Below are 21,770 nucleotides of genomic sequence, written 5' to 3'. Positions count from 1 at the left end.
ACTTCATGCTTGTGTCAAGTTATTTCTTTAAAAAATAAGCTATAAGATTCAGGAAAGTTGAGGTCAGCTTCATTTTACATCTCACAAATCTCTGAATGTATCATAAATCTGCTGTTCCTAATTATCATTTTTAAATTAACCAAATCAAACCAACCAAAGTAGTTATGTTGTCTTTACCCTACTTACTCCTTAACCATAACCACAGCACCCTCATCTCTCCTCCGCAGTGAAAGTGAATAAGCTCCAGACACAGTGGGAAGGTGGGTTTGATAGGGAGAGGATGGTGAGCATCACGGTGTGGGAGCGGACGGGAGGGGGGTCACGAACCCCCCATACCAGACTCTGTGTGCGAGCGCGGGTAAGAAAATTACGCCATCGGAAGATAATTATGTAACTCTGTCTCCTAACAACCGACCGCAAACGGTTCATACCCAGAAGAATTTGATTGACAGGCTCTCTGCGAGCCTCTATATAAGAGGAGGGAGGTGAGCGCCTCAGTCACTGTTGTGCCTCCAGTCCTGCAGGCTGTGGATGTAGCGAACCAAAGTGGACTTTACGCTTTTTACGCACGAGGTTTTCAGGAGATACCGCGTCTCATTCATTTAATCATCGGCTTCTTTTAACCGATCTCATCCTTTTTTATTTTCTTATAGTCGGATATCTGATTGTGTTTTAAAATAGAGACTACATTCGTCAGGTAAGTTGCATGGACGGCACTATAGCCTGTTTTTTTCTGTATGAAGAGATAGTATAAAGTCGGGAGTAACTCATTAAGAAAGTAATTCAGACTGACTTTAGAGAGAATTAAGGGATTTTATTCATCAAAAGTCAACAGCCTACAAAACGGAATCTGCATGTGATGCTGTAAACAGTTTATTGTAGCTGATTATCTGGAATTATTTCATCTTTCATTGTAGCATTTTTATTTCGCTTTATTTTTTACCCTCTGTTTTCGTCCTTATTATTTTACTGAGAGGCTCAAGTGCAAACTCAACATGTGCGATGGACCATAGGTGTCAAACAAACACAAGAGGGACATGAAAACTAATAAAAAAAACTATTTCTGCTGTTTTTTGAAGGAGATATGATACTCAGGAGAAGTCTCCTCCTGCTACTCTTATCATTTAATCTCCTCCACGCAGTACCTCAAGGTAAGTGGAAACCTTGAAGATGACTGTAATGCTAACTCATATATTAATATAAGTTATTAATATGATCGCTGTTATTATTGAAACTAACTCAATGTCTGAAGCCCCGCTAACTTGAGGTGCAATCATCCATTCCAGTGACATTTTTGCCATTTGTCCTTCTTTCCTTTGTCTTAAAAAATAGCTTTTCTTATTTTTAAAAACAAAAGACCTTATAAACTCTTATTCTTTTCCCTGAAATATTTGTCCATTTGCATTTCCTCTTGTCTGATATGTAGATGGTGAGCAGGAGGATGAGACATCCTTCGACTTGTTTGAAATCAGCCACATCACGCGCAAGACTCTTGGGGCCAAACAGTTCCGGGGCCAAAACTCGGATGCCCCCGCTTACCGCTTCATCCGCTTCGACCACCTGCCCCCAGTGAGCCCCCCAATACTAAAACAAATACTACGTCAGATCCAAAACAATGAGGGCTTTGTATTTGTTGCCAGCATACGCCAGGACCGCGCATCGCGGGGGACCCTGATTGGTTTGGAGGGCCCCACTGGCCAGCGGCAGTTTGAGATTGTGTCCAACGGACGGGCCAACACTCTGGACCTGATATACTGGGTGGACGGCTCCCAGAACGTGGTTTCGTTCGAGGATGTGGACTTGTCTGACTCACAGTGGAAGAATATCACACTTCAGGTTCATGGGGAAAATGCAAACCTGTTTGTGGGCTGCAGCCTCATGGACAGCTTCATCCTGGATGAGCCTTTCTACGAGCACCTGCAGGCTGAGGGAAGCCGCATGTATGTTGCAAAGGGATCCATCCGGGAGAACCACTTCAGGGTAAGACGGAGACTTATGGGTAGCTAAACCAGGATTTCCTAGGATCTGGAAACTCATGTCTTTCTACAATCAGTCCCTTTGTGACTTTTCTAACTGTGCCTAGCAAGTTTAATGGCCTCACAATGTTTTGTCACCTCTCAAATGTTACAAGAATCTGAGGTTTTAACTGAGCTCATAATAAAAGCTTGTTTTAAACAACAGTTTCTAGAATTAGAGACTCAGAAACTCCCTCTTCAAAGTGTAGCAGAGTGCCTCAGTGTTGCCTTGGTCTTCCTGTGTGGAAAGGACTCCAAATTTAGACTCTAAATTGCCCCTTGTGAGTAAGAATGGGAATGTCAGGAGTGAAAATGTTTGTCTGTTAGACTTTTTCCACAATGCTGGCTTGAACAGTAGTGAGCATGGAAAGTAAATGTGTGTCATTTCAAAAAAATGCCAAGGTAGCCCAAATACTAATCAGAGACACATATTTTCTTACCAAACAGGGCCTCCTGCAAAATGTACGTTTCATCTTCGACACCACGGTGGAAGACGTCCTGCAGAGCAGAGACTGCGAGCTCCCAAAGCAAGGTAAGAGCGAACTTTTTTAGGGGGGTTATCTTTAAGGTGTTTAAACCAGCGATCACCCAACGGTTGCTGCAATACTCAAGCAGTGGGAACCATTTCTATTTGTGTGATTTTCACAAGCCAAATGATGAGTCAAAAATAATTTTATTTGCTAAGTGTTTCAAGCCCAATACCTTACAGATGTGATTGGGAAATCCTTTCACATGCAATCCTCCAAAGCATAGTATCTGTGTTTTGTTTAGTATCAACCACAGCAACTTTCCAGACCAAACAGTTTACCATTCTCTGTTGACTTCCTTTGTATGAATTTAGCCTCTTTTTTTTTTTTGGTCTTTTTTTTTTTTTAAGTGGGTCAAGAAACTTGCAGATTTGATATGTCTCCCACCGTTACTTCATGTTTACGGAAACAGCGGTGTCGACGCAGTGGCTTGAGGTCGAGCAGTGTGCGTGGTGAACAAAAGGAGATACAGATGCTTACATTTATTTCTATTGGCAGTGGACTCGGTATAATGCCCTGGGAAAGAAAATAGAAAAGAGAAAGTGAATGCTATACTGCAGATTGGGGAGCCTCCACTTCCAGCCTTCCAGCTGCACACACACACACACTCACGCACGCACACACACAATGAAGTCATGAATTGGCTGATTGGGTTGCTTTTCTCAGCTGAGGCTTTGCTCGCATGAGGACTAGTACCTCATGATCCTCAGCAGGGCTCACACGAAGAGCGGCTGCAACTAAAAAGACACAGATATCTCAGTAAATATGTCAATAATCATCCTTTACAAAGCTAAAGAGTCACTGGATCTGGAAACAGTGTCTTTAGCTCACTGTGACAAAGCAAATCCATATGCGGTGTGCGTGTTTGTGCGTGACAGAGCAGTTGCTGCATTTCTGTTGCCACAAGCAGTGTTGAATTCCAGCTGAATGAGTTTATTTGTTTAACAAATGTCACCAAGGTCTGGAAGTTTTCTTCATGCTGGCTGGTACCAGTCAAGGTTCTGTGCTGGTAGCAGTTCTAATGCCAAAAGTCACTCATAAACCCACACAACCCACGCTCATAAAAACTGTCATGTTGGACATTAATGAGCGGTGTCAAAACTACCCACGCTTTTTGCTCTTTTTTCATTCTTTCCTCTATCTGCTTTGAGTGTAAATAAGAGGATGTCTATCAGGGAGAAGAAGAATGTGTGAATGCTTTCACAGACGAGCTTGCGCGCATTCACACGCACATACAGCATGAAGCCCTCCTGAGATTTGAATGAATCCAGCAGACTGAAAGGGAAAGAAAACACAGCACTGGCTACAGTGGGACATCATTGGGCAATTTGGACGACTACTTGATTTAGTGTCCCCTGGCCGGCTATTAATCTTCGCCAATTTACATAGCGAGATCCAAAGCAGTTGCAGATATGTGCTGTGTTTTGGCTGCGTGACAGGCATTCCTTTGAGCTTTGATATGTGTGTTGTGTGTTTGTTTTCAGCATCACAGATTCATAAAGCTCATCATAACTGAGGTTCAGTGGTTTGAGATACAAATTGGGTAAATACATTTAAAGGATGTAAAATAATAATTATCTCTAGGTTTGTGTTTTTGGTGCAGTTTGTTTGTCTTTTGATGCAGAAAATATACTGGCCCAATTTTCATGAAACTTCCCCACTGGCAACGGACGCCAATATGATATTGTTGGACTGTCATGTCAGACAGACATTAAATTTTGGTTGGAATGAAAATTGGGTTCATAGTGTTTTAAATGTCTTACAACAACATAATTTCATGTTGTGTAGTAGTGTATTCTCATAGAATGGTTTGTATGATATCCAATGAAAAATGCATCCACATCAATTTATATGATAAACTACGGATTTGCGACCCATGAATTTAGGCAGTATAACATACTGTGGTTAGGTTTAGAAAAAGAAACATTGTTGGGTGTCTTTAGGTTTAGGCAAATAAAGTTACTGAAGTTAGATTTAGGAAAAGAAATGTGGCAAGGACGTACCTTAGAATAAGTCAGAATTCACTTAAAGTTTACACAGATCCAAACACGCTACTCCAGGGGAAAGTCCTGGGCCAAGAACCCTTTTTGTTTTGGTGACCCATCCACCACCCTAACCTACCTCCTTAGAAGTCCCCAGTACTGCTTCCTTGTTTACTGCTGTCAGCGCATTGGTCACGTGATTACAGCCTTTCAAAATACGTTTTACGAATTTGGGTGCATTACTTGTCAATGGCAATGTCATCTTCGCCAGTGTTCTACGAATTGAGAGTGGCATTAGACGTCCTGATGTTGAATTTTGATTACCCATCGTCACAACCGAAATTCAACCAAATATCGATGTCCAACGACGTTGGTGGCCAGCTTGGTTGGTGGAAGGGTGTGGCATGGGCCAATGACTTTACTTTTAGTTTACTATCAATATCAGTCAATATCAATAGTGACAAAACATACAAAACACAAAATAGGAAGGAATATGTTGACTACGTATTCCGATCCATATTTATGGGTACCAGTAGTCCTCTTGGATTGGCCTACACATGTAGTTGCTCAGGCAGTCATTATGGAGCACTCAGGGACAGTGGTTCCATGGGTGACCCTGTACAATTGTAACTCTGCCACAGCTGTAACAATACTTTTTTTCAAACTAATGTGTGGCTATAGAAACTTCTTCAATAAACTTCTCCAGAGATATTAAATACATATATTTAGACATTGTTGCGCTTACAGATTTACATATCATAGAAGACTGGACTATTGGCCCTGTTGGAGGTGTGAACTCTCCTTCTAGTTTCATATGTCTAATGCAAGCCCATAAAAGATGCCCTGTCCTGTTCTGTAAATTGCATTTTTTTTTTCTTGTCTACATTGTGTTGAGATCACAGCTGGCAGACATGTCACTCTTGGTTGGACCTTCTGCTTCAGATTTGCAGATTGTGCAAAGACTCAACATTTAGCCTTTCAAACAACCCTGTGGTTTAAGATTGCATTCCCTTTGACAGTGTGCACTAAAGGAGAAGAGTTTTTAGTGTTAGTAATGACTGATAAATGCTGTGACTCAAGGGATTCTCCCGCACTTTGGCCTCTATTGTGTTGACATCTAGACGAGGGCATCTCCAACAGCGCCTATGCTACCGATCAGCTCTAAGGATAAGACCATGAGCTTCACAGGCTCCTTGTAAATCAATCTGTGTGGTCACTCCGGTCTGTTAAGTTCATATTGGAAGTGTCCACTTCTCTAAAAGGTCTTGGAGATTTATGACAGCAGTTGTGGTTTCTCATCACTGGAGGAACACCCAGATTTCTGCCATCCCCTTCCCGTCCTGTCCTTCCACAGCCAACGCTGCTGTCATCTCTGGTGGAAAGATTTACCTTCACCATTTCAAACAGATACATATTTCAAATCAAACACCCCCTGACTCAACATCTGTTTTGGGGAACACAATAAACATTGTAATCACCACATTGTTGTGATCTTTTTGCCGTCTATGGGAAAACAGGAAATCGCTCTGTTGCCTGATCACAGTCCTTCGTTTTCATCATGTCTCTCAAATATGTTTTTCATCACCAGGGTTGCTTTTTCATTTCCTTGCTTGCTCATTCACCTTGATATTTTCCTTTCTTTTGTCCCTCCAGATGAAGCTAATATTGTGAGCGAGAGCACCGAAATTGTTGATGTGAGTCCATCCATCACTACAAATATCATAGGTCAGAAGACAGATGACCCAAGCGCAGATATGTGCGAGCGCTCCTGTGAGGAACTCAGCACCATGTTCCAGGAGCTCAAAGGTCTACGTGTTGTCGTCAGCAACCTCATTGATGGCTTGCAAAAAGTGGTAAGTAGTAGAAGTCTATCATAAATCACTGTGATTGTTTTAGACAAGCTGCTGCCTCTTTTGTTGTGCTTTAGCTGCCAATTTCAGTTTCAAAATCAGTTTTTGTGTGAGGGAAGAAAATTCACATTTCAGAGAAAATTGACATTTTAGGAAAATAAATGGTACAGTCCTCAGTGTGGCAGCCAGGAAGTAAGAGGTCCGAATTAGGTTACTAGGTAACCTACATTGGTTTGAAAGCAAACAGTAAGTAGCCGCAGGGCTGTTTATAGAGTCGCCTACGACGACTGAACCCGCTTGACTCCTGCTATCTGTGGCAGCGTGAGTCAGACAGATTTTATGACATGTTACATGTGGATATAGGAAGTGTTCCCCTGGCAGCGATGGGGTCCGGTCTTACGTCTGGCTGTGTTTAAACAGCTCATGTGTTTCCTCTGGGAGCCTCCCAGCAATAAGAGAGTCTGGGCATGAACCTTGGGAAAAAAAAAAAAAAACGGCTGGGATGAGAAGGGTCCCTGAGGCTCTTCCAGACCGAGTGGTGTCTTAGATTCTAGTGCTGCACACTGCTGCCTCCCTTGTCCAACAACAGGATGCACACACATATACACACATGTACACACAAAACTTTGGCAGCAGTTTATCGACTGACAGCTCCCAAGTGTTCAGGAGTCCAGCCAGAGAGCCCCTGGTCTCCAATTGGGTTGGAGGTTACAATGTGCATAACTAAGCAGCAATTTTCAATGGGCTATTTTCCTAGACACATTAGAGATATAAAGAAATGCAGTGTTTGCAATTTGCAGTAATGAGAAGCACATTTTGAAATTAACATTTCCTCGTTAATACAATGGGAAAGCATTTTTTTTTTGTAAATGCACTTCAGATCAAATCAAGCATTCTTCTTTCCAGTCCATTTAAGTTTTCTCTTTTCCCTCATTAGGTAATTTGAAAGAAAGTATCATAATGATATGAAGGTGTCCCACTCAGAGCTTCAGCTAGATTAAGACTCATTTCACTTTATTGTGAGAAGAAAATCTGAAACTTGTCTTGCGTCCCAGGACATCAGCTGTTTCACATAAATACAATGATACAAAACAACATTAAACCAAACAACAAAACCATACTACAAACGCTTCAGATCACATCAGGCAGTATGAAAGTGGCTGCAGCTGACACACAACACTGAAATGGAGAGGGACAGATCAGTTCATTGAAAGGGCGACGGGATGCCACATTTGGCTCTTAATTATTATGACATGTATAGTAGTGGTTGTGTGTTTTTCAGAGTGATGTTTGTGCCTTATCTTGACAGATTTTCAGCAAACGTTATCTTACTTTTATATGAGTAATATTTAAGTGAGACAGGATGCACTACTCCTCTTTCCATCTGGTGAAATGTAACCTCACATGTGCGCTCTTAACAGAATCATCTTGTAAGCAGGTGTCCGCCTCCTCATGCTTCGTGGAATGCAGTGTACCTTTATCATGAGTGTCTCCTAATCGTTTCTGACTGATCTCCTCTCTGACTGCAAATCTGTCTGTTGCTGTATGTTAAGACAGAGGAGAACACTGTCATGAAGGAGCTCCTTGGGAAGATGAAGAACTCTAAAGAGAAAAACATGTGCTGGCAGGATGGCCGCCTGTTCGACGATAAGGAAGACTGGGTTGTAGACAGCTGCACCAAATGTACCTGCCAGGTAGTACCATGTCATATGGGAATATATGCAGATTTACTGTGGATATCAGTGATTCTAATATAGCTCTTATATTCATTGATGGCAGGAGTCCAAGATTGTGTGTCACCAGATTACATGCCCACCAGTTGCCTGTGCCAGTCCGTCATTTGTCGACGGCGAGTGCTGCCCCGTGTGTATGCGTAAGTAGCCTCCTATTAGCCAATGCACCCAGCATATTAACAGAATTATAAACACATGCAGTTTTTATGTATGCATGCTATTTTAAATTAATGGTTCAATATGCCATAAAAACAATATTCCATGCATATTAAATTTTAATACCACAGGACTGTTGCAGCCAGTTTGTCTTTGTGAGCGGACCACATATTTATTGGCCAAAATATAAGACACTTAGAGTGGCTACTGTGGGTTTTTTAGATGAAGTCATTTGATAAACAGGATGATATAAAAAATAGTGCGGTCATGATCCTTTGCTAGCAGTTTTATTATTCTGTTTTAACATGGAGCAGAGGGGGTGTTTCTTATGCAAGAAAAGAAATAAAATGTTGACTTTGTGCTGTTACTTTTTCCAACTCAAGACCGTGAGGATGGCTGGTCCCCTTGGTCAGAGTGGACAGAGTGCACGGTCACCTGCGGGACAGGAACTCAGCAGAGGGGTCGATCATGTGATGCAACCAGCAACCCCTGCACTGGACCTTCTATCCAGACCCGCAAGTGCAGCCTCAGCAAATGCGACAGCCGAAGTAAGGAGTTTTTTTTTTAAACTCTCCTGTCACTCAGCTTTCACTTAAATAAATGGCATCCAGTAGTAACCCCGTTACTGCTGTGATATTATCATGATTGAAGTATGCATATGCCATTTCAACAACTACACAATAATCTAAAACAAATAACAGCATGACATATGGGAGGGAGGAACATGATGGAGCTGTGGAAAAACTGAGTTAAAAATGAGATGAGATCCCCCCAAAGTGCAAAAGAGCAAGTTCACGCCTCCATAAATCTGTTGAAAATGGATCCATCTGAGTGAGGCAGAATCCCAGTGAAGAGCTGGATCGCATGGTCGGGTTGCAGGGTGTGCCCAGTCCAAATTAATTCCAAATAAATCACTGGCTGAGAGGGTGTTCCACAGTGTAATGACTCACCACCGCCTGCCATGCAAAAGAATATCAAATATTAATGAATTAGATCATTAGATGTACTATTGATGACGTGGATGCCGAAACTGATTAATTGTGCTTTGATAAATTGGGGGGATTAGCATGTTTTATTACTTGCAGCTAACATTACACTGCATCTGTGTGAGTGACTGAATCAGTCTAACCACTGGAGGATAGTTTACCCACAGTGACATAAATACTGGCGCAAGCATCTTAGAACATCTTTTAAACTGAGCCATCGTCACCAGCATCACATAATGTTTACTCGTAGAAAATGTGGTGGCCAAATTTTTGTGCTTTTCCAAATTAAACATGTCTGTAACTATTTGACTGAGTTGAAATCTAGAGGATAATACATGACATGTGTGTCTCTGTCTGACATGTTTGATGTTTGATCCCCAGTTCGCCAGGATGGAGGATGGAGTTTGTGGTCGCCATGGTCGTCCTGCTCAGTGACCTGTGGCGAAGGACAGATCACCAGGATCCGACATTGTAATGCACCCGTGCCACAACTGGGGGGTAAAGACTGCGAGGGAAGTGGGAGAGAGACCCAGCGCTGCACTGCCAAGCCCTGCCCCAGTGAGTATTCCAGCCTGTTCGGGGAACACTCAAAAGCTGTATCTCCATTACAGCAGCGTCCATGTGGAACCACCAGACTTTCTTGTGCCTCATGGCTCCCCCGAGGCAGCATTCCCCATGTGTTTTGGACTGGCGTCCTGTCTGTCTTTCAGGAAATGTTGACTCAAATCAGCTCAGTATGTTTTCACTTGTAGTATTAAGTTCCAGGCTTCTGACTCTGGCTGCTTTTCGAAATTTCAGACTTCAAATGTTGACTTGTTTTTATTTAGAAACAAAGTAATACAATATATTTGTGGAATGAAAGGCTTTATGTCAAAAATTCACAACTGAACATCTGTCTCTGTGTCTTTTTAGTTGATGGAGGTTGGGGTCCTTGGTCTCCATGGGCAACCTGTTCAGCAACATGCGGAGGGGGAATCAAAAGCCGAACGCGTGTGTGCAACAGCCCTCAACCTCAGTACGGCGGCAATAATTGCATCGGGGAGGCCAACGACAGTGACAGCTGTAACAAAAAGGACTGTCCTATTGGTGAGCACCAGTCACATTACATTAGCCAGGCAAGCTATAAGCCCTAGTGACGGCAAATGGTATAGAAATTCATACTCCTCAGAGGGTGAATCCCACTGACGTTGGTGATCATACGGCTTTTCCTCTAGTGACAATTGTGGTCTTGAGTTGACCAAATAACCATGAAACCAATGACATTCCCACCAGCTTCAGCGATTCTTTACATTTAGCTCTTATCAGCAACTGTTAACATGCTAATACAGTAAATTAAGTTGCTCAACATGTAATAATTACCTGCTAACTGTTATTGTGAACATGCTGTGTTGGGGATGTTCCTGGGCAAAGTGTGCAGGTGAGGTTGGGGCTTTATAAAAAGGTATCGACCAGGTGCCAGACCGTAAGCAGCACGCATCCATGAGGAAGATATGAAAATTGCGGACACAGCGCCGAAAAACCCCCCCACAAATATATTAAGGCAAAACAGCAAGCGGACAAATCTTGGGTTGGCTTTCAGTTTCGCTGGTGATTTTTACAAAAAATAACCAACAATTCCTGCATAGTATACTGAGTACTATAAGATTAATATATACTTTTTACAGAATGCAACAAAAAAGGAATAACAGCTTTTCACACTTATTCCTCACAGAGTAAATAACTCGGGGACTGTTCGTGGAGAGAGATGCTGAATATTTTGATCTTGAAGCATCAAGTTGAGATAAAAACCATCACAAATTAAAGTTGAATCACTTGGAGACTCACCATACAGATATGTCCAGCGATGTTTAAATCAATTTCCTTTGTTTGTACCCATTCTTGTCATGTAAATCCCTTGCAGATGGCTGTCTGTCTAACCCATGCTTTGCTGGAGTGGATTGCAATAGCTCTCCAGATGGATCCTGGGAGTGCGGCCCATGCCCTGCTGGTTTCCGTGGAAATGGTACCCACTGTGAAGACATCAATGAGGTAAAAGTTGCTGTTTTTCTTATGTGCATGAACCAGACGTGTGTTTAAGACTTCATTCATGTAATTATTTGTCTGCATTTTACTGATGCTTTTCATTCCCTCCTCCAGTGTGACATGGTGTCCGATGTTTGCTACAAAGTGAGTGGAACGCAGCGCTGTGTAAACACAGATCCGGGTTTCCACTGCCTGCCCTGTCCAAGGCGCTACAAGGGCAACCAGCCTTTCGGTATGGGTGTGGAGGCCGCCAAGAAGAACAAACAGGTGAGCTGACGTTAGTCTCATTCAGTGCCAATAACGAATTGTTGATTGGGTGCCGTTCAAACGGGGAGCTTTCGAAGAAGTGAGAACAGAATCCATTAAAAAAAGAATACAGAAGCAGTCGTGTGGATTGTTGTACATCAGATCCAAATTTATGAATGATGGAAGCAGCAGCTCGGGTGATATATAAGCCTTATTCTTGCACTGAGAGTGTTTACAGTGTTGGAGGGGAGGCACCACATATGAATGTGTCTCACCTTGACCCAGTATCAGCAAGCAGAAGGAGAAGAAGGAGAGTTGGGCAACTCTTAACAAAAAACATATGTTACACACTTTCATTGTATAATCAGATTGAAACTGTAGTTTCACTGTAGATGCTGAATGGATCAGTGCTTTTGCTCAAGCAAAAGGATGTGGAGCTTTTTTCTTAACTCTTGCTCGATCTTTAAAAGACCTCAGTATTTCCACACACACCACAACTGCTAAATAGCAGCTGTATCAAAGGTAATGCGGCATGTCATTTAGATCACAATAATTACTTGATTGGAACACACTTTTCTGCTCACTTATCATCACAAAATTCACAGACTCCCTGGAATACCTGGAAAACTTGCCGTGCCACTCTGACCAGCCCTTGCACAACAGTCCTTGTGGACCATCTTGTCACTCTTCGGCCTCTGCAGCTGCTTGTCTTTGATATGATGCCCCAATTTCACTAATTGATTTGGGAAAATGGGAACTGTCTCATCGCTGGCATTAAGGGGGCTCAATTTCACAGTTTTGATCAAAGGCCTGTTCTTGCTGTCACTCTGTGCTCTATGAGCTCACGGAGTGGCATCCAAACTGCAGTTATGTTCATCCTCCGGTAATGAGTGGCAGCTGTGAATACCTTGCGCTGCAATAAAGCGGCAACAGTGGGTCATAGTGGGATGTATGATGCATTAAGTGGGATTTCACAAAATCAACTCTACACAGAAGAGCTCCACACTTTGGCTTTGTCCAGAATCTTTCCCTTAACCCGTCAATTTGATTTGCAGTAGTCCTCAATTTGGAGTGGCTTTCCAAAAAAGAAAGCTACAAGGAGTAAGATAAGTAGTCTTGACTTGAAGTGACAAAAAAAGAAAAATAAAATAAGGTCATTTTTTTCCCCAGCAGATCACATCCAGTGCTCTTGATGTTGGATGTGGTAGCAAATCTTTTAATACAGTTCCACCTGCCCTTTTTATTTCTTTAGGTGTGTGAGCCAGAGAACCCATGCAAGGACAAGACCCACAACTGTCACAAATATGCCGAATGCATCTACATCAGCCACTTCAGTGACCCAATGTACAAGTGTGAGTGCAGGACTGGTTACGCCGGAGATGGCTTCATTTGTGGAGAAGACTCGGACTTGGACGGCTGGCCCAATCAGAATCTTGTGTGTGGTGCCAACGCCACATATCACTGCAAGAAGGTATTTCCTTGAACTCCATCATCTTGTTTGATGTAGCCTTTCCTGCAGTGATTATGAACTATCTTTAAAATTACCTACTACTTTTTCAGGATAACTGCCCCAGCCTTCCCAACTCTGGACAAGAAGACTTTGACAAAGACGGTCAAGGAGATGCTTGCGACAAGGATGACGACAACGATGGAATCCTAGATGAGAGGGTACGAGAGTCTCTAAAACAAGCACATATTTTATTCTGTAATTATGATACTTAAAGAATTCTCCAACAACTATGCACTTTCCGCCACAGGACAACTGCCCCCTCCTTTACAATCCTCGCCAGTTTGACTTTGACAAGGATGAAGTTGGCGACCGATGCGACAACTGTCCCTATGAACACAACCCTGCTCAAATAGACACTGACCACAATGGAGAAGGGGATGCCTGCGCAGTGGACATTGATGGAGATGGTAAAATAGAGAAGCCTAAACAGATAATAGACTCTAATTGTTTAATTTATACATTTAATTCTCAAGAAACTATCATCAACTGCCCTTTTCCTCAGAAATTCTGAATGAAAACGACAACTGCCCCATGGTGTACAACACTGACCAGAAGGACACAGACATGGACGGAGTTGGTGACCAGTGTGATAACTGTCCGTTGTTGCACAATCCTGATCAGGTACCATATCGTATCATAACACTTTCAATACAACAATAGGTATAGTGTTAATACTGTTAACCTTGGTCTGTCTTCATTCAACAGACTGACGTAGACAACGACCTGGTTGGAGATCAGTGTGACAATAACCAGGACATCGATGAGGACGGCCATCAGAACAACTTGGACAACTGTCCCTATGTGGCCAACGCCAACCAGGCCGACCATGACAAGGATGGCAAAGGAGACGCATGTGACTATGATGATGATGATGACGGTATACCTGACGACAAGGACAACTGCAGACTGACACCCAACCCGGACCAGCTGGACTCTGATGGTGAGGATGTGACATTGAAAGGGCTTTAGGGTTGCAGGATCAGGTGCATGCCATGTGCTTTGGAATTATATGTGAATTCAGCTGTTGATGTTTTGCATATTTGCCCAGACATTTCCCCACTCCATTCCCCATGACAAATTTATTGTGTCAACATGTGCCTGGCAACACTTTATAATACATGTTTTTGTCATTATGCAGAATTCTAATACATACTTAATGCTGCATGCAATCTCATTGACAAAATAATCCCAACACCAGGACTGTTCAGCAGCTGCTAGAGCTTTTAATTGTCTTGCTCTGCTGTCAAAGAATTGTAGATGCTCAGTTAGACATGGGCAGTATCAAGGTATTACAGTATACCAGGGTATTTAGAAATCCTGAAGGTATGACTTTGAATACTGTCAAAAATACAGACACTCCTCTTTCTATTAAACTGATACAGAGATGCTGTATCGAGGTATTGTAGTGCACAGAATGTGCCACCAGAGGTCAGTCTCTACTGTCAGAACAGGCAACTGAGCTAAGAAAGATGGCGACTGCGAGTGGTGGGGATAACGTTACAAGACTTGTAAAAAAAAAACAGCCAGCAACAACAGAGAGACTGCAGAAAAAAACAGCATATAGAGCCAGAATATTTTCACATCTTTCTTATTTGTTTTGGTTTGTTTTTAAACAAGTACCATCATATACCATATTCTCTGAGATTTTGAGATCAAGGTTATTTAAAGTAATAGTTCAAAATAATCTCATCATTAATTAATGAGCTACCATTAGTTAATTACCATCATTAATCTCACATGACCAGTTTATGACACCAGCACACATTCAGTTAAAATAGATTTTGGCTTGATGTGCAAGGCTTATTGAGACTGTCGTCATACTTGTCAGTATGGGAATTCATCATCCACAGATAGATTTATTGCTTGCATAATGACCTGGTATTTTCTGTCTGTTTGCTCAGACAGTCTCTCTCCCATGGACTCCTTGCACTCAAACTTTGTACTCATTACTCAGTGATGCTCACATTTAGCCTTAGTGTGCGTTCTCCCAAATGTTTCCACAGTCAGCAATTAGCTCCACTGCAGCAGGTGTGAGATCTGGTGGCTGTGGAAAGAGTCACCGACCCTGTTGGCACGAGTGATGTCATTCTGCATGACTTCATTGAGCTGCCCAGGAGGGCACACGCACAGGCTGTGAAGTTTTTATTTCCTTTTGGCTTTGCTCGTGATTAATCCACAGTGCCCAATTTCAGCAGGGTTACCTGGAGTTTGAACAGCTGTCTGTAACTGGAAACAGACCGTGAAGGAGAAACGCCCTGGACACTGACGCGTTCACACTCTTCACATCTCGTCAGATAGTGTTTATTTGATAGGATCGTTTGAGCCCCTTGTGAAATAACAAAGATGATGACAGAAAGCAGCTAGCTACTTCCACGCAGTGGCCTTCATTAGCCACTGGCGTCCTTTCCACTGTGAGCTCCTGGCCTGCAGTCTGGCTTTAATAGACTTCAGGCTTCGGATGGTTACAAGTATCAGTGGAAGTTGTCACAGCATGAAAAAATGGCTGATTTGCCTTAGTAGACTTGGCAATAGTATTAAAGCCACTTTCCTGGGAAGAACTGCTTTTTCCCCATTCATTTTTAATATGAACTTGGAGGAGCTCCTCAGCGCTCACTGCAGAGGGATTTTTATTATGATACTCACATGAGCTGCCATAGAGATTTTTCCAATCAGTAGGAAAATAGGAAAAATGTAGTTTCAATCATGCATGTCTAATTTATGTTGGGTCAAATCTATGTATTTGATGTCTTTTCCAACAGGTGATGGAAGAGGAGATGCCTGCAAGGATGACTTTGACAACGACAGTATCCCAGATATTCTTGATGTGTGTCCGGAGAACAGTGCCATCAGTGCCACGGACTTCAGGAAGTTCCAGATGGTCCACTTGGATCCTAAGGGAACCACCCAAATTGATCCAAACTGGGTGGTCAGACACCAGGGCAAAGAGCTGGTTCAGACAGCCAACTCTGACCCAGGCATTGCAGTCGGTGAGTGGCACAAATGTTTCCTCTCCAACAGCCCTTTCATTTGCTCTTTAAAAGATGTGAAACTCTGTTTGACTGCACAGCACTTATTTAACAACATGTTTCTTTCACACCATCGCAGGTTTTGATGAGTTCAACTCTGTGGACTTCAGTGGGACGATGTACGTGAACACAGACAGAGATGATGACTATGCAGGCTTTGTGTTCGGCTACCAGTCGAGTGGGCGCTTTTATGTAGTGATGTGGAAGCAGATCACACAGACTTACTGGGAGGACAAGCCTTCCAAGGCCTTCGGCATCTCTGGCGTTTCACTTAAGGTCGTCAACTCAAGCACTGGCACAGGAGAAAACCTCAGGAATGCTTTGTGGCACACGGGCAACACTCCCGGACAGGTGGGCTGCAGTCTAAATGCTTTGTGGTCTGTTTTAATGATGGAAACAGTATTAAGTGTTATTAACTTTTTCACATAGGTGCGGACACTGTGGCATGACCCCAAAAACATTGGGTGGAAGGATTACACAGCTTACAGGTGGCATCTCATCCACAGACCGAAGACTGGTTTTATAAGGTGAGTAATAAAGTTGAGTCAGTGATAGGCAGTATGTGTTTTGGCGGTTTTATTTTATCACTCATATCTTTCTACTGCAGTTTTTCTTTATCATTGAAATCTGAACATATTAAGAAGTTCATGTCTGTCTCATATTTTGCAGGGTTGTGGTCTATGAAGGTAAACAGATCATGGCTGACTCAGGACCAGTTTATGACAAGACGTTTGCTGGAGGAAGGTTAGGCCTGTTTGTCTTCTCACAAGAGTTGGTGTTCTTCTCCGACCTCAAGTATGAGTGCAGAGGTTAGTACAAACATTTTGATTCCTTTAAAGTTGTAAACATAAATGTTTGCTTTCTTGCAAAAATAATGACGTATGTGTGAGTGCATGTATGATATTAAATTTCAAAATCACAAACTTTGACACTACGGCCAGAGATGTATTTGTTTTACACTACACATTTCCATGTGCATGATGGTTGTCTCGTGTACTCTGCGTCCATTTGGAGCATTGGTTGTAACATCCTCAGAAATCATTTTGATGCATTTGCATGATGCAATACACACATTAATGATAAGGGGTAGTGTTGGCATAATGCCATTTCAAAATTTAATGGGTTCTTCCGTGGGTCATACTACACCTCTCCACCAAGTATCATGAAAATCAGGCCAGTAGTTTTTTTCTGTATCCTGGAGACAAACAAACCAAACTGAAAAACCTAACCTCATTGGCGAAGGTCTAAGCTAAGAGAAGCTAGGAGAAAACTTTCTGTCACTGAGGCAGGCTTTAGCTATTTTTCTAACAAACTCAGATATACATTATATACAGAGATTTTGAATCACGTAAATGCAACTAGTGAATTATATGTAAATGTAAGCAACGGTATGTATAGATGATTAAGGGCTTTGTTTTGGGATTGATGTGTGTGTGTGAATGTATACTATATGTGTCTGTATGTCCAGTATATGTGTGTATGTAACATGGGCATGCATATGATCCACATACCACATATCTGTACAGTACAAAGATCAGAAAGTGGAGGAAAAAACCTCCAATTTTGAATAATGTGGGTAAAGTCTTTAAACCTTCAACATCTTTTTTCAAACCTCAGATAAGCCGGAGTTGCCAACAGTGTTCACAAGGTAATGATGAAAGGGTTTATGTGTTGTGTGTTGGCTGAGGCAAAAATACAGTCACGCTATGTTTCTGCTTGTCAGCTTGCTCATGTACAATGCCCCAGATGCATTGTGAAAGACCTTGCGTGTTGGTCCAAGGACTTGCGATCTTCTTTTGAGTGCTAAACAGTGGAAAATGAGCTCGCAGCCTTTTCACAATCACAGCCACAGTTACTGAAGACACGCTTTTTTTTTTTTTCTTGACACACAGTGCACATGTTGTTGCTGCACTCTGGCTCTTTGACTGTGTGAATCTCGTCGAGTGTCCTAGTTTTGATTATAAATGTGGCGGTAATGGAAGCTGTTTTCTCAATCTTTCCACAGATAACTGAATCAAGTCTGACAGAACAAAAAACATCAGAGGGCCGAAGACAAGAATCTCTCAAAGTAAACATCACGTCATCGCTAAATCCATTTCAACGTAAATGAGACTTTCCATACTTCCCCATGCTTTGCCTTGATCCATCCACTGGAGAGGAAACCATGGACGATTTCACTTTTCCTGTTGACTCATGTGCATTTCCCAAGCTGGGAAAGAAGAACTGATGAGAGTGGACGCGTTTTTATAAAAGCAGATTATATAATTATAACTATTGTACCTATGTCTACATTTTAAAGGATCCATTGTACAACCAGTTACATGCTGTATATGCTTTCCTACAGTTTCTTGTAACTTGTTAGTGACTCGGTTGTTCTCTATCTTTAATACATTTTTGTCTGTTTGAGATTAAGTGGTTCACTCATTGTTAATCATACAGTGTCTGAAAAAAACTAAACAGTAACCAAAGCATAATCATTCCTCAAGTCCATTACTATTTCTCCTCATTCTTTTCATCCTGAATGTGTTTTTTTTTTTCTATGGAGAACAATTTAAATAAGACATTTTAGTAAGTGCCAAAGATGTTTATACTAAGTCTGTATTATAATTCCTTTTTGTAAATTATTTATGCTTTGCTTGTTTTGTTTGTTTGCTTTTTTTTGCTAGAGTTTGTAAATAATTATTTATTTGTTTACACTGACAAAGCCTATAATTGAATATCACAAACGCCAAGATAACACATTATATAGTACTGCAGGATTTTTTTAGTGTTGTCATGCATTTCCTTTACTTGTTAGTTTTTCAAATCTTTCACACAAACTGTAGCGTAAAGCTTTCGAGCGGATAAACATCAGCTGCGTTACACATAAACACAGCACGTGTTACTGTATGTAATAGCAGCTGCTGGATGGAGTTCATTCTGGTAGTATGTGTATGTTTAAAAAAGCCACTGTCTATTTTCTTAGCTGTCCAGACAGGGCTTCACTGTCCTCAAAGTGATATATCACTTTGGTACACGTGGAACATTTTTCGGTGCTCATTCTCTGCATCCATAGGAGCTTATAAATGGTCCATCACCAAAACTGGCTGCAAACTGGGCTACTGGCACTGCAGCAAGCACCCTTTTCTTGCATTATATTGAAACACTTTTTATCTTCAACACGTCTACGAAAAACAGAAAGTAGATCAAGATGTCAACATTAATTTAGAAGTAGTTTAAAAAAAAAAAAGCTTGCAGTTTAAGTGCCTGGTTCCCAGTAGGTCTAATGTTGCATACAAAGCACAGTGACCTATCTTATGATCAGCTGAGAGTCTGCAGTTTAGAAGTCAGTCATTTTGTGCGATGAAATCATCATGTTCAAATACAGTGAAAATATTTTATACAAATACTTTTACATTCATATGTTAGTCACAAGTATCACTTACGGATGTTATGAAACTTATGTGTTGGTTGAAATGGAATCCCTATGAAGGTTTTTTTTAACAAAGTGTGACTGTGTGACTGCACTGTGTGGATCGAGGACGTGTTAGTGTACAACCTTGTTGTTGTTAGTCTGTATAGCCTCTATGTTCTTACATGTTTGGTCTCCATCTTGTTCATTTTGTTGAGAGTTTGCAATGCACAAAATGTAAATTTTTTTTGTATACTTGTGTTGTTAGATATACATTTTCTACAAACATTAGTGTAAGATTGTTCTGTTTCATAAATAAATCTCCTCTACACCATTTTGTTGATTATATGCATAAGGATTTACAGGTATCCTACTGTAGTATGATTAGAGTCATACTATAAATACTAAGTTTTGCCATTCAACAAATCCAATGAGAAGACCAAATCCAAGATTTGTGTTACAAAGACTCTCAAAACTTTTTGACTTAACTATATTGTATTTGGCTCTCAGCACCAACTCATGTGATCCTACTGAAGATGTAAATCTCTCAGTTTTTATTTATTTATTTAGAAAAGACTTAAAAAATTCTGTAAACAGCTAGGCACTGTAGCTATTTTATTTGTGAAAGTTTTTATCCTCAAACAAAACATAGATACTAATGTCATTTAGCAGTCCAATATGCACAACTGATGCAACAATGATCGTGTCAACCAGCCCTACTAAGCAACACATCAAATACCCCCACCCACCCTCCCATCCCAACATAAAAGAAAATAAGTAAGTAAATAGATAGGTAAAATAAATGTAAAATAGAATAAAAACCTGAGTTCATGAGTGATAGATACCGAGGGGGACAAACGGAGTAAATGAGTAACATTACAGACATTGGAGACAACTGAAAAACAAACGAACAAACAAAAAACGGAAAGTAAAATAGAATCTGTAATCACACAACACACCCTATACTATACCATAGCCACAGACATTTTGGCAAATGTTACTCAAACAGGAGTAAAGTCTGTATTTGTTGGGGACTATTTTCAGCGGTGGAATAATACACATTTGGTGCGCTATGGCAGCAGGACTGTATTTTCCGGATTAACTCAAAGTATACAGTGCCTGCATTCACGACAATGAAGGAACATGTCACCCACTGCAACAGTGTGGCTAACCAATGTGTTTTTAATAGTTTTTGGACATCAGTAGAGGTCTGTGGCACAGAGGAAAAACCCATATCATGGTTTAGATATGCAAACAACATTTAGTAGGATGAATTTATTGTTGGTTTTGGCCTTCAGCACATGATACCATCGCACAAGGCATCTTTTGAGCATCTGTATGACACACAGGGCTTTCCACTAACTCCAATGAAAACCCATCTACACCAATGATGTAGTATTAAGTGCAAGAAATCCCACATAGGGCAAAGCAGTCAGGAGGGAGTGCTGGTGGAAAACTCAAACAAACCAACCCGGTCTCACTCCCAAGTCATCGAAATTCAGTGCTTGGGCAGAGACTTCTGGCACCAGACAGATGAAAAAAGCAGTCCTTTCACGTCAACATGATAGGTGGCCGGTCGCCATTATAGTTTAATGGCGCCCGGCGGCGAAAGTCCTGGTAGTGCGGGGGAAGGGTGGTGGATGAATCCAACAACCACAGACTTTAACCTGGGAGTCCGATGTTTGCTTCCCATGAGATTGTAAAGCCAAACCCTGTTTTTTTTTTCCTAAACTCAACCACGTGCTTTTGTTGCCCAAACTATGTGTTTGTAGTTGAAAGAAAAAAGGCATTAATTCACAGTGTTGTACCGACATAGTGTTTATTTTGAAAGAGACTGTATGCAAACGGTACATTTCCTAGGAAAACGGAAGTGCATTTTTATAAAAAAGGCAATGCATGTAACAGGCTAAAGTTGACACAGCATCCCATACCTTCAACAACCAATGCATTCAGGGTACCTTGCACGTCGTATCTGGACGTGGACAGTCCATGACCAAACAACGACATTTGACGAGATCAGGGTGAGAATGTGTTGAACAAACACAGGACTTTGACCCAGGTGACCACTGTACTTGTCCCATATGAAACCAAAAGTCGATACTGAGTTTTCTTCACTACGTAACATAGTTAATGTAATATGTCCAACGTTATGTACATTTCATCACATAGATGCCATGACATACTCATTCATCTTCTAACCGCTTCATCCTCTTGAGGGTCGCGGGGGGGCTGGAGCCTATCCCAGCTGACATCGGGCGAGAGGCAGGGTACACCCTGGACAGGTCGCCAGACTATCGGACTATCGGAGTGCCCGGAGAGAACCCAC

At 41.6% G+C, this 21,770-nt stretch overlaps 1 protein-coding gene across 1 annotated transcript; it reads left to right on the top strand.

Annotated features, from left to right (window-relative positions):
- Nucleotides 1–491: 491 nt before the first annotated feature.
- Nucleotides 492–19,778, top strand: thbs2a (thrombospondin 2a). Its single transcript, XM_049600026.1, has 23 exons — nucleotides 492–697; nucleotides 1,080–1,151; nucleotides 1,427–1,980; nucleotides 2,463–2,547; nucleotides 6,178–6,377; nucleotides 7,928–8,068; nucleotides 8,154–8,247; nucleotides 8,647–8,811; nucleotides 9,631–9,807; nucleotides 10,162–10,335; nucleotides 11,150–11,277; nucleotides 11,386–11,538; nucleotides 12,770–12,988; nucleotides 13,078–13,185; nucleotides 13,275–13,434; nucleotides 13,530–13,648; nucleotides 13,733–13,967; nucleotides 15,787–16,014; nucleotides 16,133–16,404; nucleotides 16,483–16,580; nucleotides 16,723–16,862; nucleotides 17,671–17,701; nucleotides 18,059–19,778. Exons 2-23 carry the CDS (start codon nucleotides 1,085–1,087, stop codon nucleotides 18,060–18,062), a joined length of 3,552 nt encoding a protein of 1,183 aa, XP_049455983.1. The 5' UTR covers nucleotides 492–697; nucleotides 1,080–1,084; the 3' UTR covers nucleotides 18,063–19,778.
- The last annotated feature ends 1,992 nt before the right edge of the window (nucleotides 19,779–21,770 follow it).

The sequence above is a fragment of the Epinephelus fuscoguttatus genome, linkage group LG16 (assembly GCF_011397635.1).
Source record: "Epinephelus fuscoguttatus linkage group LG16, E.fuscoguttatus.final_Chr_v1".
NCBI classification, from domain to species: domain Eukaryota; kingdom Metazoa; phylum Chordata; class Actinopteri; order Perciformes; family Serranidae; genus Epinephelus; species Epinephelus fuscoguttatus.
Note: the sequence above shows the minus strand (reverse complement) of the source record. Positions and strands in the feature narration are given on the sequence as shown.

Coding starts and splice junctions, on each gene's coding strand:
- thbs2a (XM_049600026.1), top strand. CDS start 1,085: ATGATACTCAGGAGAAGTCTCCTCCTGCTACTCTTATCATTTAATCTC. Junction 12,989..13,077: donor CCACATATCACTGCAAGAAG/GTATTTCCTTGA, acceptor CTACTTTTTCAG/GATAACTGCCCCAGCCTTCC. Junction 13,968..15,786: donor GGACCAGCTGGACTCTGATG/GTGAGGATGTGA, acceptor CTTTTCCAACAG/GTGATGGAAGAGGAGATGCC.